The 16498-nt window shown below is 24.9% G+C and overlaps 2 protein-coding genes across 3 annotated transcripts; both read left to right on the top strand.

Moving 5' to 3' along the window:
• The first annotated feature begins 208 nt into the window (after positions 1-208).
• On the top strand, positions 209-4101 carry LOC112603916 (rho GTPase-activating protein 19). 2 transcript variants are annotated; one of them, XM_025352744.1, is made up of 10 exons: positions 210-442; positions 514-724; positions 784-947; positions 1015-1224; positions 1281-1492; positions 1584-1736; positions 1803-2021; positions 2080-2148; positions 3048-3362; positions 3533-4101. In XM_025352744.1, the coding sequence occupies exons 2-10, from the start codon at positions 594-596 to the stop codon at positions 3920-3922; spliced, it is 1863 nt and encodes a 620-aa protein (XP_025208529.1). In that variant the 5' UTR covers positions 210-442; positions 514-593; the 3' UTR covers positions 3923-4101. The 2 variants fall into 2 exon arrangements, with proteins under 2 accessions (XP_025208530.1, XP_025208529.1); XM_025352745.1 differs by lacking the exon at positions 3048-3362 and having other exon boundaries at positions 209-442.
• A 2568-nt stretch (positions 4102-6669) lies between these two features.
• LOC112603911 (neuronal acetylcholine receptor subunit beta-2-like) lies at positions 6670-11766 on the top strand. Its single transcript, XM_025352732.1, has 9 exons — positions 6670-6733; positions 6814-6983; positions 8014-8058; positions 9035-9144; positions 9989-10217; positions 10390-10564; positions 10652-10804; positions 11300-11484; positions 11554-11766. The coding sequence occupies exons 1-9, from the start codon at positions 6670-6672 to the stop codon at positions 11716-11718; spliced, it is 1296 nt and encodes a 431-aa protein (XP_025208517.1). The 3' UTR covers positions 11719-11766.
• The last annotated feature ends 4732 nt before the right edge of the window (positions 11767-16498 follow it).

The raw sequence follows: 16498 nt of genomic DNA, 5'->3' as shown, positions 1-16498 counted from the left end.
ATATTTAATAGACGTCCAGCAGAAGCCAGTGTGGCCAGACAACGGGAACTTTATGATCGCATTGTGATCTTGCACTGCGCCCACACTAATATGATCTTTTCCGTTCCTACCTTCTTTTTTAAAGTCAGTACTCGAAAAATTGAAAACGCTAAGATAAAAACCGTTATAATTTTACAAATGTTTAATTTAATTATTATAATAAATAATAATATAGTTCATTAATTCAAGTGAATAAAAAATAAGAATAAAATAAAATATTGTCAAAACATTAGTTATGTTACTCCTGCATGGATTTGCATCGTAGGACATAGATTTGTGTATAATTTGTTACTTTGGATGTTTTAATTTTTTTAATTCCGATATTAAATCATATTGTTCGTTTACTATTCAATATTACATAATGACTGTAGCACTGTGTCCTTTGGAAGTTTTGGAATTTCAGGTATTTAAATATTATTTTGTGTTTACATTTTCAACTAACTATACATTCATATTCTGTTTTCTACTGCTTAGATTAAACAAAAGAAATATTGGTCCTGCAAATGAGTTGATAATTTCACATTTTCTTTTAAATATCTTACAACTAAATAAAAATGGCAATGGAATTATTGGACATGAATGAAGATTGGAAATTAGCTAATAAACTAAGAATAGAAGATTCTGAACAATTTTATACATTAGTTAGAATGCATTTGTCATTTATACTAGAATCTAACATTAAAGAGTGAGTTAAACATTCAATTTTTTAGTTTTATATCCATGTTTATACTTTTTGATATTCAGAGGAGAATGTACTATTGAAGAAAAATCAAAAATTAAACCCATTAAATGGTCTTTTATGAAAAAAGACAAATGTTCTGTGAAAGGGGTTATGGATGGAGCACCAATTACTCAAGAAGGAATTTGTCAAGTGTATCAACTTATTGATTTCTTGTCTCAGGAAGAAAGTATGAACTTTTATTTTGTACATTTATTTACTAAAATATTAGATACATGATGAATTTTAAAATCTAGATGTCATGCAAGAAGGTATATTTCGTAGAAATGGTTCAATCACTCGACAACAAGAACTAAAAGCACTTTTAAACCAAGGGCAAACGTTAGATTTATACAATGGACAGTTTACTGTTCATGATTGTGCAACTGTTTTGAAATCATTTTTAGCTGAACAACCTGAACCAATAATGACAGAAGCATTTTACCCAGCATACTGTCAAATCTCAGGTATTTTTAAATTAAAAACTTAATAATATTGAACATTTATCATGATTTTATTTTAGAATTATGTCAAAAAATAGAAATTAACAATAATAGTCAACGTTTACTGAGAGCGCTTCAACTTTTGTTATTGTTACTGCCATTTGATAATTTAGTATTATTAAAAGATATCATAAAACTACTTCACTTCACTGCTAAGCATTCAGACAAGAACAAAATGCCACCAGACAATTTAGCAACATTATTTACTGGTCATTTAATTGTTCCAAGAAAGGTATCTAGAAAGCCATTATGTCATTTAATTAGAATCGTTTACATGTATTTTTATCAAAAATATTTGAATAATATGTTTTTGCTATTCATAGTTACCAGCAGAAGAACTTTATCAGATAACTCAAAATCTATCACATATTGTAATTTATATGATTAAATTAGGATTTGACTTATTTAAAATCCCTCCAAATTTATCAGTAGATATTAGAGCTTATTGGTCTAAAAAAACTTTACAACCTGTCAAGGTAAAATTTGTTTATTTAATATTTTGTGTCTAAATACATAAAAAGAATTATTCAATGCATCATTAGGAGGAAGGAACAGTTGCTACAACAGTATTTTCATTCACTGATCGTACAACTACCACTAAAGAAAATGAAGAAAATCCAACAGTTAAAGCATTAGCTGAATTATATGCTCATGTACATAATTTACCCGAATCTGCTGAAAAGCGTAGGATGTTTATAAAACGTGTTAGCAATCACAATTCTGTAATTACACCAAATAGAAGTCTTACCAATTCTATCAAAGTATGTAAATTGAATTTCATACTCTGAGTATTTAATAGTATTGCATTTTATATTTTAGAAACACATTTTTAAAAAGGGATCAAAGTTGAAACAAAGTTCAATAAAGTCAGCAGAACGACAATTAAAGGTAATAAGTAACAAATTATTTTTGTGCAATAAAAATTGTTGTATAATATGGATCCATATAACTTAATTAATAATTAGTAATACTAATAACTAACATTTATATTTATATAAAGTCAACTTTTAAACTAAGAAAAATATAGCTAACTTGATATTAATAAGAATTTGTGTTTATTACAATTATTACAACTAATAAGTGTTTTAATTTATTAGAACATACAAAACTATAATTAAAAAAGAAATAATTCTTGAGCAATATGTCTTCAATATTCACTCCAAATTTGAATTATTTTTTTTAATCCACTCAAATAATCTATTTAAAATTTATAACAATAATATTAAAACTAATACTTCAATACAATAATATCAATATAAACAACTGAATGATACTTATCCAAAATTCTTTAAATGTGTAATAATAATTGAATACTAATATGTAATACAATACTATAGACATTATATTTTTCTTTTCTTTTAAAAACTAGATTAACAATACAAAAATTTTACATTCTATGTATTCTAGTTAAATAAAAACTGATTTTTCTCACTGGTCATAATTTACTTTTATAATAAAAATTATAATTTTTTTGAATTTTAACTTTATTCTAGGTTACAATTAAGTATATATTTAATATTTACATTGAAATAACAATGAACAATCAAAAATAATTTTTTAAATTACACTTTTCAGCAACTATTAGTTAAAATTTTATTAATCAACATATTTATATTGATAATTAATAAAAAATAAAATTGGTCCATTTTACAATAACCCAAATAAAAAAATGTTTGATACTGTATATGTTAAATTAAATGCTTTAATATGTATTGTGTTACTCCTATTCCTTAAAATTGCATGAAAAAACTAATCTCTGCATGTTGTGTCCATTGGTATATGCTCAGCTTGCAGAAGAAAAATCCAAACCATCTGCAGCTACTTCATCAGATAAAGAAAATAAAGATGATTCATTTAAGATTAAGAAGAAAGGCTCAAAAAAATTACCAATTAAAGAAATGAAGTACTCAAAAATTGAAGACCATTGTTCACCTAAATTAGATCTTGATACACCAGTGGATTGTTTTTCTACTCCTAATGTTGTTAAACGTATTAAACGTTGTACTAGTACTCCATCATCAGTTACCCCACACCAGCAACATCCTAATGACGATATGTCTCCAATTACGCAGTCAGCTCAAAAAATGACCAAATCTATGCAGGTAGTCAAGATGAGTTTTTTATATGCACAAATGCCAAATACCAATGTATGCTTTTTTTTTTAAATTAACTGCTGTTAAGTTATAATAAGTTGTGACTTATGTTGATTTATATAATATAAATATGTATATATATATATCAATATAAACTTATTACTCTAAATTTTTTTCAGGAAACAATGATGACTCCAAGAAGTCGTAAACCTGTTGTAGCATTATCAAACTCGAACATACATAAAATGAAACCTTGTAACAGTGATTCAAGTATTTCAAATTTGCCAAGCCGACAAAGTTTAACTTCTGTATCATCTAATCCCTACTATTTAATGACTTCTGGTGATTCGTTGTCCAGTTCATTTCGTGACTATTTATTCAGTCAAAGTGTACTGACTGCTAGTCCAGTAGATCTCAGTTTTGGTGATACCAGTGTATCATCCACACAATCATTACTTTCAGATTTGGAGGATGATCAATTACAATTCTCTAAGTGTACTTCGTCTACAGAAAGTTTACCAAAAAGAAAACGTATAACAAGTGAAAATTTTAATGAAACATTGCTGTGAAAAATTGTATACATTTTATGTTCAATTGTTTTATTTGTATAAAATTAGAAATGTATGTTTTCTTCATTTTTGTGTCTTCCATGTAATAATTTAAAAAAAAGATTCATTCAAAAACAAAAATATTGAATTCTCAATTCCAGAAGTACATAGTCTGTATGAATTTGTTTAATTAATGAGTATGGTGCTTTGATTTATCAACAATTTAAAACAAAAATTGTAGTTATTATATTATATTAAAAATTTAAGTTTCTAAAGCATAAAATATTATAAATTGTACATGATTAATTTTTATTTATACTTGTACAGTATGTTAATAAAATTGTATAATTATTTTTTAATTACGCACCATAAATTAAATATTTTATTCTTATTGTTGATTATCTACAAAATTCAGTGATTTAAAGTTTAATTTCAATAATTATGAAAACATCAAATTAACAAAAACATGATTGTTTTAACACTTTAAACTATTTGAAGTCATTTCGTATTTCGATTTTTCAATGATGTAAGGGTTTATTTTTATAATAATATATTATTATGTATATATGGTAACTAGTTGGAAAATTTCTTTAATTATCAAGTTTAAAAGTAGTTTCTGATAGCAAATTAAATATAATTTGTAATTTAGAGAATCCGCAACTAACATTTCCCAATACCTACTTTTCAAAAAAAAATTGGACAAAGAAGAAAATTTTTTTTTTCAAAACTTTATAGCAAATTCAATGATAGTTTTTTTCTTTCAGTAAAAAACTATCATTAACAAATCAATAAACACTTACAATTTTCATCAAATGTGTATTTTAACATGTCCTATGTATATATAATTTTAAAAATATTTGGTGTTAGAAATCTTGATAAAAATAATTTACTGGCATATAATACATACAACTTTAATTTAGATTTTTTTTTTAGTTTATCATTTACCAAATAAAAAATATCAATTATACAAGGTCACATTATTTCTTTATTAGTGTTTGAATTTAGAATGTTTTCAAAATTCATTAAATTCCAAAATTATTTTGTTATTGAAGATTCATTTAAATGTATGATTGAAAATTAAATATAGAATTCCTTCTTAGTCATAAGATACTTTACCTATAAATAATAAAAAAAATATTGAAAAATCAAATTAATGTTTAGAATATTAGAAATTTAAATTTTAATGAACATTATCAAAACATTCAGTTAACTTGTTTTTGTAAAGTTTCTCATAAATAATTCTAACAGATATTAAAAAAAAATTTGATAGTGATGTAAGCGATCTACCAACCTTGTGCCTAATTTACAATCAATTTTCTATGGTAATTTCATACTTAACAAAATATTATAAATTGTTATTAATATTTATACTAGTAAAATAATCAAATCCATAGTGTTAACTTCAACTTGTAAATATATTCTTAAACACATTGAATATTTCAGTACAGGGAAGTGGATTTCTTCATAGCCTTCTACCCTTTTAATTAAAGCTACCTACTCAAAAAAACAGTTCTCAAAAGAATTAGCCGAATCATAAATAATTCTAAAATGATTCCTAACGTACCATTTGGCTTTCGAAATCACCATTCCACAGTTCATCAAGTGAACCGTATAACAAACAATTATTAAATCTCTTTGCTTTTAGAAAAAAATCTATCACAATTTTCATCAATTTTGCTTAAGTTTCGACAGAGTTAGGTCTTCTAAAAATTTTAAAAAAATCAACATGCACTTTTAATCTAATTTTCAATTCTTATCCCGAAAACCGTCAATTTGCTGTTCAATACCACTCAAGTCTCTTATCAATTTCCACCATACAAACCAGAGTTTCCCAAGGGGCCATAACAGCTTCTATTATTTTTAAATCTTTACAGTTGATCAACTTTCTTTTCTCTAGAACTTTATTGTAGAATACGCTGATGCTAATGTAGGTAATGAATAATGATCTACTATAATATCATTGTATAGCCTAAAGACAATGAATAAACGGTCAAGTTGTATACAGATAACGGTTATATCTAATATAACTCTTTCATCACTGGTAAAAAGAACAACTCGCGTTGTAAAGGTCATGTAGAAATGGAACGTAAACGAGCGACTCTTATGCCACCACAAGCTGGGGATGGCCGGATAAGGGTGTTTACCACTAAAAAAAGGGCTAAGTCCTCGGAAATGTAAAGGTCTTCAATAAAGTCACCAGCCACTCAGTCAAACTTAACCATTAACAATGTCCTATTTTTAAGCAGCGCTTGCGTAACGATCACTCAAGCAATACCTCTCAGCACCAAATTCTGCGAGCAACAACTGGATTTCACTTTTGAACGAGCTAAATCAGAAATAAGTTTTTTTTTTTTAAAACAATATCAATAAAGATTTGAAATAAATAAAAAATATATAAAATGTTTATTACAGTCATTATTTAAAATTTTATATTTGAATTTAAATATGCTATACATAATGTTCACAAATAAGTACCATTTACCTACTAAAATATATAATTATTTTATCAGTGACTTTATGCATGCATATATTTTAAAATTATTATTAAACAGTAGACATAATGAGTTCAATAATTAGATACAAAGAAGAAAAGATTATTTTGTTGAACCATGAGGTTTAAATTACCAAAAATGTCAATGATAAGCTATTATTACTCTAACATAAAAATAATGATACTTCACAGACATCGGATCATAACTGATTAAAATTTAAAGTGGGCGTTTATTATACATTTTTACAGCTTTAACTTTTAATTAGTACTTATTTTTATGTTAAACAAGATGGGTGTTTTGAAAGTGGCATTATTTTATACTTGTGTGTTTTTTTTTCTTGGTAAATTAAATTATGTTTAAAAGTTAAACTATTTTATTTATAAAGATTAATGAATTAACTAAACCTTAATTTTACTCTTGGTGGCATTCGCAACAGTGAAGGATGCAATAATGATTTAACTGGCGCATCTGCTGCTGTACGACTCTCAAACGATTTGTTTTGCGCTTACGATAGAAACATAAGGCCTGTAATAAATCAATCATCTCAATTAAATGTTGAAACCAAATTTTATATTTACACTGTTCATATGGTAAAGACAATTTTAAATACCTATCTGTATATTTAGCCTATATCTACGTCCTACTATTAGATTATACAAAAAATTGGGTATAACCTACCTAGGTATATAGCTTGTGCACATATATACAATTTAAATATGGAATTAATAATATAAAAATCAAACATTTTATTATGATATTATTATAGTTTATCGACATCATAAAATTGTTAAATATTGATTTTTTTTTTAAATTATAAAGAACTGCAAGTATAATGTCTATATTAAGAAACATTTATTTGGGAAACAGTGGTTAGAACCCCTATTATGAAACTGGTTTAAGCTGGTTATATTATGTATTCATAGGTGGTATCTTTATTAAGAATGGGAGCAGTAATACAGTATCAGAATATCGGAATAAATTATTCTAATATAGTGAATAGAGATATGAATATCCAAACCCGGTTTTGTTAGATTTTAATTTTATTAAAAAAAAAATTAATTTTTACCTAATAAATGTTGAAATATTAAATTGTAATTTATTATAACATTCTGTATAATGTAAGCAATAATAGCACATACTGTAGACTTGTATACATTATATATTGTATATATGATATATTATTGTAAAGGAAGCATAAATGCTGACTTCACAGATTTTTTACATAGTATGACAGTATTCATATATGCATAAAAATTTTTTACGTAGGGTTTCTAGATGATGAATACGTGTAGTTGGTTGAGTAACATGAACTACAATCGTTGTATGCTCTGTATATTTATTTACAAATTACAAACTATTTTATTAACTATTTAGTTATTTTGGATACTTTATTTACTTCCTTTCAACAATAAATTATAATAAAATTAATAAATGTTAGTTATGTCTATTAAATTTTCATAAATTGCTACTAATAGAAACATTTTTATAATAATTAAGCATGAATTCTGACTAAAAAAATAAATTTCAAGATACTCCTCTATTCCTTAATTTTAAATCATTATATTAATATAGTCAAGCTATTACCACAACATATTAATATTATTATTATTATTATTTCAGAATGAAAAATGGAACATTTTACAAATGAGTATTCAATTAATTATGGTAGGTAACAACTTAAATAATAAATTATAAGTGTTTTTTAATGGCGCAACTAGTGAGAAGATGTATAGAGAGGCTTTGCCTAAAATATTATTTTCTGCAAATCCAGTCTAAGTTTAATTGTACAATGATTTCCAATTTAATAAACTTTATAGGTATGAGATATGTAAGCATTTAAAACTATTCTAAAAATCTAAAATTTATAGTATAATATACACAACAACTAAATAGTACTAGTACCTAACTATCTAAGTAATAATTAATAATTAATTTTATGTTCTAACACAGACCATAATTTGTGTTTCACTTTTTTTTTAAATACTTGCCCTCATATTTTTTTTAAACAATAATTTAATTAACATAATGAATTTTAAATCTATAACTTATAAATTATAAATATGCTTATAATGAATATCTATTTTCAAACACTTTAATTTTTATGTAACTTAAGGAATATTATATGGTGATTTAAACTTTTATTTTTCAAATAAGACCACTAAGTAGTTTACTATTTTTTATAAAAAATTTTGAGACGCTTTTATTTAAAATGTTGATGTTCCTATTTATAAATTTTAATTAAAAAAGTTAAAGAAAATTACTTGTTCAAAATTTTATTTAGAAGCATCAATATTTTCAAAAGAATAACCTGATAAACAATTTATAAATAAAAATTAAGTTAATAATTTATTTGTATTGTCACAGGATATTCCTTAAATAGTATAAAAAAACCTAGGTGTGTATATGAAAATATAAATATTATTATTACCTAACTTTACACATGATGCACAGTAGTAGATATATTAATTTATATAATATGTACTTATTAGTTATTTTAAAGATACCAATTTTTCTACTATGCATCCTCCTCCAAAAAAAAAAAAAATCTTAAATATTTTTTACCTAGTTGCGTCAATCATTTCTATACTAATTTACTGTTTGTGAAAAAGTAATAAAATATAACAAATATTTTTCCATTTAGAATTGGAAAGATGAATTTTTAGTTTGGGATCCTTCAAAATATGACAATATTGAGAGGATGAGTGAAGAATCATCCCGTCTTTGGATACCTGACATTATGTCATATGATGTGTAAGTCAATATTATGCTCATCTATTATGTAGTTTGTCAATTGGGTAAAGAGGTAGAATTAAATTGCATTTCCTAAAATGTAAAATTTAGTTTTTTTGGAACATCATTGCAATATAATTGTTGAAAGAAACCTCTTAAATATAACATAATTACATACAATTTAATTATTTGTAGCATATAAATAATTAAAAATCATCATTAAAATTCCTTTAGTTATAAAAAAAACAATTGTAATTATATAAAAAAAATAAAAAATGGTTAGTTACTGTGTATATTAATTGGTAGTTAGTTCGTCATTTGAGTTTATTTGGAATAAAAATTTAAAAAAAAATACAATTTATTTTTATTGTGAAGTTTATACTCTCAAATTCAAATATTATTATATAAAAATGTTTTAATTAAAATTTAAAAATTTAATACAGTTTCAATTGTTTTAAATGTGCTTAATGAGCTATTTATATACTATTTAATGTTTTGTCATTTTTTCCAATTTAAACACAATTAACATTAACAAAATAATATATGGGTTGATGTAAGCTTTACTTTGATTGCTATCTATCATATGTGAAGTTCTCTACATTGTTTAATCAATTTTGTTGTTTAATAAATAAAATGATTAATTTGTTATTGATTTTTGAACGAATCGTTTCAGTCATTTCAGACTAAAATATTTTGAAATTAAAAAGATTAAAAAATCTTATAATATATTTATTTTATAATACAAAATAATATATATATAACTTTAGAGTGGTATACTATTGTGATTAGCATATTTATACACATGTATAATCAAATGATATTTTTTTTATTTTACACTAATAAATAATTAATTAAAATATTTTAGGGGATTCAATGGTGATGATAATAGAGAATCGTCTTACTTTTTACCAACAAGTATGGTGAAAATAACTAATAAAGGAATAGTTAAATACAATCACCGTATAATTCTAAATTCTCAATGCTCAACCAATATAGCTAAATGGCCGTTTGATTCCCATAATTGCACTTTTTTTATAGGATCTCCTGTGTATACCAATGTATATGTAAACTACACATTTACAAACGGATATTACGTGAGCACATATTTTATTATTATATTTTTTAAATATCAAGTCTAAATGTATGATGGTTCTATAAAAAATAAAGACATAGAAGTTTAAATAAATAAATATAATAATCATATAAAAACCATATATTTCTATGTATAAATTTAAATTATTATTTATTTTATTACTATTGTTATAGGATATGTTTTTTTATAAACCTAATCGAGAATGGGAAGTTAATAAAATAAGTCAAGAATGTTTGTTTATCACTTATACCAATTCAAATACATCTCAACACTGCGTCTTACAATACGATATAAATATAATTCGATATTCAACCATGTACTATTCATCCATTGTAATCCCAGCAGTTGGTATGAGAAATAATATAATCTTCTGTAGACTTTAAATTTATATACTTTTAAATACTCATTAATAAGTATTTTTACTTGAAATTGTAGTGTTATCATTGATGAAAATATTTACGTTTTTAATGGGTCGTGAATCAACACTTCGATTAATTTTATTAAGTATAATTTTCATTTCTGAATTGCTGTACATACAATTCTTGGACATGAAATTACCAAATAATGGCAAAGAAACAGTATACATAAGTAAGTTAAAAATCTAAACTCTACATTTATGGCTGTTATAGGTATTTTTTTAAATCATGTCTCTACACAGATGAACTGTCAGGTGGGACATTGGGAATAATTTATTCCTGCTGGATTGTGGACTTTTTAAGGTTGCTAAGCTATCCATGTAAATTTATTATTTTTTGGCTAAAATAATATAGTAATGGCTATCAAAATAAATATACTTAGGAATATTTTTATATTATACTCTTAAAATGGTTATAAATGAGGTTTTTGCTATTAAATATTAATGAAAATATAAATTTGATTCAGCTATAAATTTTATGCAAAATCTATTTTTGTGCGAGGTTTTTAATAACTTAGGGAGAACTAAGCTTCATCCAGTAAACCTTTTGTCAAGTCGATTCACCCTACTTTCTCACTAAGCTAGAAAACTCCCAGTACACCTCTGTATACCTGTAAAATAAAAGTGTATTATAAGATATTGTATTAATTCTGTAATTTACATTTCAGTTCTATTGTATCGCAACTCCCTAATTCTAACAGCAATAGCACTTATTGTAACTGTGATTAGTAATGCATTTTATAAACATGGTACTGATGATTTTCCTCGCAATGGTCCTGAATGGCTCAAGTCTGTATCAACATTTCTTTTAAATAAAAAACCGATTGCTATGCTAACTAATTTTAACACTCAGGTAAGATATATTATTTAATCATACTTTAAATGTTATTATGCTTCAATCTTAAAACTTATTGAATTTTAGGGAGCAGAACTTTTGATAGAAAAAAATATGGAAGAGGAAACACCCAATACTCAAAGAGATGAAAATGCTTTATTTTGGAAAACACTGTCTATCTTATTAGATCGTCTATCGTTTGTAATTACATTAGTAATTTCATTTATAAATTTATGGTTTTTAATACCCTAATTAAATTTACTTGTGAATTAAAAAATACAATTATAACTTTATTTAATTTCTTTTGTAATCTTAAAAAATTACACAAGATAAATGATATCTATATACTGATTATCATATAATATATCAATTACAATAATTGTACCTATTGTTTTTATTTGTAAATTATTGTAATGAGTAATAACTATACATAGGTATAAATAAAAAATTAAGAATTATAAAGAATATTTACCAAGATGCTTTTAGAGTTACTATTGCAGATTGAATCACAAATTTAAATTAGTTATCAACCTATACCTAAATACATAGATATTTAAGAACTTATTGTATTTGCAATTTCCAGTTTATAATCTAAATAGGTATTACATGGAACATTGTGTTAATTTTTAACTAAGTTAGGTATATTGTATTATATTTGTTAAGTATAGCATAATTATAGTAGCCAATAATACATATAATATATATATATATTTAATTGGTCACCCTTTGAGGACTTTAGACTGGTAATATACATATTTAAAATAAATCTTTCCCTGTCAAAGAGGGATGGTAAACCAAAGTGAATAAACGCTTAATTCATTTTATTCTTCAACACCTGTACCAGATACTAGGTTACATAAATGTGGAGGTGGCTTGTAGGTATGTAAAGAGAATCTTGATTATGATCCAGGGCCATATTAGCCATTAGGCACTAAAGGCACTGTGCCTAGGGCCAACAAAAATGTGTGGCAACAACTTTTTTGTCATATTTTTTTAATTTATTTATTTATTATTATTATTATTATAAGTTAATATACATATTAGCACAATAAGTAAAATATAATGTATATAAGAAAATTATTTATATAAAAGTTTAGATTTGATTTATACATTAAAAATATTTTCATTTTAAAAAGCTTAACAATGAAATTCAACACATTCTTTCTCAAAGAGAAGGTCTCTTAACTATCTGTATCTAGGGCCCACAATAATTTTAATCCAGATTTGTTATGATCTCTAGACTATAATGGTAGCTAAAATACATTTAATATATTCATAAAGTTAAAATTAAAGTCAGGCCTGGATAAAGTTATTTGATGCTCCTCTAGGCAATTTTGCCATATTGTGGAGAAATTAATTAATTGGTGATACATATCTAAAAAATAAGTATTAAATTTATAAATTTTTACGTCTATAATATTAATATGAAAATTTTACTTCAAAGTCCAAATACGAAAGTTTTATCATAAAGTTATGAATTGAACTTATCAATATATAACCAATTATTCGAAATACTATTAATACTTACCTGTAAATATATGTAACCTAATCATCACATATTCACATAAATCATTCAGTCTTTTAAAATTATTTATGATATGATAACTAAAAAATTTAAGTAGTATAGTAGGTTCAAGTTTTCTGACTCTTCGACAAAAAGTGAAAAGATTAAAATATCGGTAGAAAGTAATTTACTATAATATTAAAAATTATTTAAATTAAGAATAATGATAATAATAATTAGAGTTATGATTTTATAGCACTTAAAATTGCATAAATATGTGCTATAATATTACCTTAAATATCGCTAAATTTGCAATAAAAACAACAAAATTTCCAAAAAAAGAAAAAACAACAAAATAAGCTGATAACAAAAGTTTAAACCTAATACCTAATACGAAATTATCGTAATATTAGGTATATTATCGCTGTAATTGTAAGGTATTACATCAGCGTAATCGGTCTATTTACTTAATCTATACATTTACAATTTTTTTATTGTTGTTACTATCCAACAAGTATTATTTTTATTCTATTTATAGGTACATAAACAATAAACATAATAAATAAAAATACATTTTTATATTAATAAAATAATTTTTCAATTAAATTTAATTATTATTGAACATTTCACGGGCTCCATTCATTCATGAATACTATATAGGCAGTAGGCATAGTGCCAACGCCTAGGTTGAGTCTTAGTTACTTAACTGTATTGGATATTATTCAGACTTCAGAGTAACAGTTGAGCTATCCTGATTTACGTAGAGTAAACGTTGTGTAGATTGATTAATTCTGGCTAACTTTAATTCACCATTTGATGTACCACACAGCCACACAGGCATAATGATTTTTTAATTTAAATGGAGCGTTTAATGAATTTTCACTAATGGATAAGACAACTTAGTAGTCGACATAAACCACCCCAATAGTGTGCTATACGCGATACGACCTATGTATCTATTTGTTCAGGTGTAAATATAATTTAATGTGGTGAAATATTTCATGACGATAGACTTTATAAACTTCAGTCTTGTAAGCAAAAAAATTATTAAATTTCTTTTATGAGGTCGATGAAAATTTATACTAAAGTAATTTTTTGTTTACTCCACAAGGTTCTGTCTAGAAGAAAGTTTGGTCAGTTTTTATTCGTATACGTCTGTTTTATATTTGCCAAGCATTTTTTTCAATCAGTTATCTAGATAATTTGTTATAGGTATGCGCCTTTTATGCATGGGAAATCGTGTGCTTTGATAACGTGCTCTTGTTCTGCATTTTTCAACTATTAGTGAGGAAATCTGTTTAGAAAGGATATCAAAGATATATTAGCTTTTTTATAAGTATTTAAACTTTAAAGTTCAAATTTCGAAACTATGCAAATTATTTTGTAATTTTAAAAATTGACTGTTTAATTTTTATAGCTATAAGGGCTTAAAAATTGAATAGAAAGGTTCTTTATAATTACTTATGTAGTTATTCTAAATTTCTAATCTATAAAAAAATAGATATTTTAAATATCAAATAGACAATTTTTTCTCAATGATCTTTTATTTATTGCGACACTTACTGATGCAGTTAAGGCTAATTTACAGATTTTATTAGTCCATGGTAAAATGTATTTTCATTTCTTCAGATTTAATCTATCAAATGTATTTGTATTACAACATTGCACATTCCAATTAATATTTCCATCTTTGCTTAAACAGCATCTATGTCTTTGCATTTTGATTCTTCAGTATCAAAAGGAAATAACACCAGATAACTTTTAATGGCATCGAGTGAAATGTTTTCCTTTTCAAGAAGATAAGAAAACATTAGGAATAATGCTTAATTTTTTTCAATACAACCTTTCAAATTGTCTTTTGATAAATTGATTAATGTTGATACGAAAAAAAAAATTCACTTAATATAAAAATTATAGAAAAGTGTTCATGTTTAAAAGCTACAAACGTCAAACGATGTTACCATTTACCTTAGACCAGCGGTTTCCAAAACTTTTTATGGCACGACACATTTTGGAAATTATTTAAATTTTGGCGACCCACAATAAATTGAATCAATATCTAAAAAAATGCTTTATTTAAAAATATAATGCGACCTGCAACGGCTGCAACCCACTAAAAATATGATCGCCAACTCATAGTTTGGGAACCTCTGCCTAAGATGAATACTGAATAGTAAATAGTCGAGTAGACGACAACTATCGATTGCAAAAATAATAAATTAATATTGTATAATACCAAGAATAAGTTAACGGGTCTGATAGAAGAAAACTTGTCTATTTATAGAATTCGGTGTATTCTAATAAAATTGTCGTCGTCGATTTATACAAACATTTCTTGTAAATAGTAAAATACTATCTAAATTCTGACGATACTGAATTGCCGACCACTTTAACTAGGTGTCAAATTTGCCGACTAATTATTGAAAAATCATAAATTAGTTAAATTAGGGGGTTAGAACCCCCCCACGACCCCTCAAAGGACGGCCCTGATTGGCCTGATTATATGGTAATTTATTCTTTAATGGCAAGATAGTTACACTCGACATTTCTTTAACAGAGCAGTCACTCAGGTCCTTTCCTATATATTTTTTAATGAATTTACATATAGTTAATAATATTATCTATGATTTGTTTCTAAACCACGAAAGAGTTTTAAGATCTGTATAAAAACTAAAAACATTTTTTATAGTTTTGATTTTGGTGAGTAAATATTAATAAGTCTTAGTTATTTACCTAGTTACACTTTATAGCACGATATTTGTTCAAAACATTATTTTTTTTAAGGTTTTTGTTTTCAAATTAATATAATTATTCAAAATTCTTCGTTTTCATAAAAACATCTTCCAATTATTACTTGTTCCAAAAAGATACTTCTTTTAGTAATCACTATCTACATAACACTATTTCCTTACATTATCACATTTTTAGAAAAAATATGTTTTGTTGAAACTATAGATATTATCATTTATAGAAATTTATTAATATAAACCTAAGATGATCATTTAGATCAAAAGGCGTAACTATACATGATCGTACGCACGGTAAGGCCTCAGGCCCCTCTCAACCTACAATACAATTTGTGTATTCAAAAGTTTGAATTTTGTTTTAAAATTCATGTCATACTGTTATAGAGACTAAAAGAGTGTAAAACATATAATTTTTCATATAAAAGTGTGGCCCGGGCTGGACTATTAAGTACGTTTATTATAAATTTAAATATATATACATATAATATGTACATATAGACAAAAAAAAAAAAATAATCAAAGAGTTCATTTAACTTTATTTTATCAATATAACTTAGAAGTTATAAATGTATGAAAGTTCTGTAAGATATAGTAGGAATAATGTAAAATTGCATAAATTAAATAAACTTTAATTATACAAACTACTGTTTTTTTTTTTTTTTTAATTTAAAAAATTGAAGAATTTTAATAGCATAAATAGATGGGGACCAACACTTGATACTTCCCCGGGACTCTAATTTATAGTTATGCTTCTGGAGTTAGGAACAAAGAACAAATAAGT

Source organism: Melanaphis sacchari, unplaced genomic scaffold (genome assembly GCF_002803265.2).
Source record: "Melanaphis sacchari strain LSU unplaced genomic scaffold, SCAv2.0 Contig113_pilon_pilon, whole genome shotgun sequence".
NCBI lineage: Eukaryota > Metazoa > Arthropoda > Insecta > Hemiptera > Aphididae > Melanaphis > Melanaphis sacchari.
Note: the sequence above shows the minus strand (reverse complement) of the source record. Positions and strands in the feature narration are given on the sequence as shown.

What these genes read in the sequence shown, in the direction of transcription:
- LOC112603916 (XM_025352744.1), top strand. Translation starts at nt 594, where the DNA reads ATGGCAATGGAATTATTGGACATGAATGAAGATTGGAAATTAGCTAAT. An exon ending in CAGCAGAACGACAATTAAAG is followed by an intron (nt 2,149 to 3,047) that starts GTAATAAGTAAC and finishes GTATATGCTCAG; the next exon opens with CTTGCAGAAGAAAAATCCAA. An exon ending in AAATGACCAAATCTATGCAG is followed by an intron (nt 3,363 to 3,532) that starts GTAGTCAAGATG and finishes AATTTTTTTCAG; the next exon opens with GAAACAATGATGACTCCAAG.
- LOC112603911 (XM_025352732.1), top strand. Translation starts at nt 6,670, where the DNA reads ATGTTAAACAAGATGGGTGTTTTGAAAGTGGCATTATTTTATACTTGT. An exon ending in TGAGTATTCAATTAATTATG is followed by an intron (nt 8,059 to 9,034) that starts GTAGGTAACAAC and finishes TTTTCCATTTAG; the next exon opens with AATTGGAAAGATGAATTTTT. An exon ending in CAAAGAAACAGTATACATAA is followed by an intron (nt 10,805 to 11,299) that starts GTAAGTTAAAAA and finishes TTTACATTTCAG; the next exon opens with TTCTATTGTATCGCAACTCC.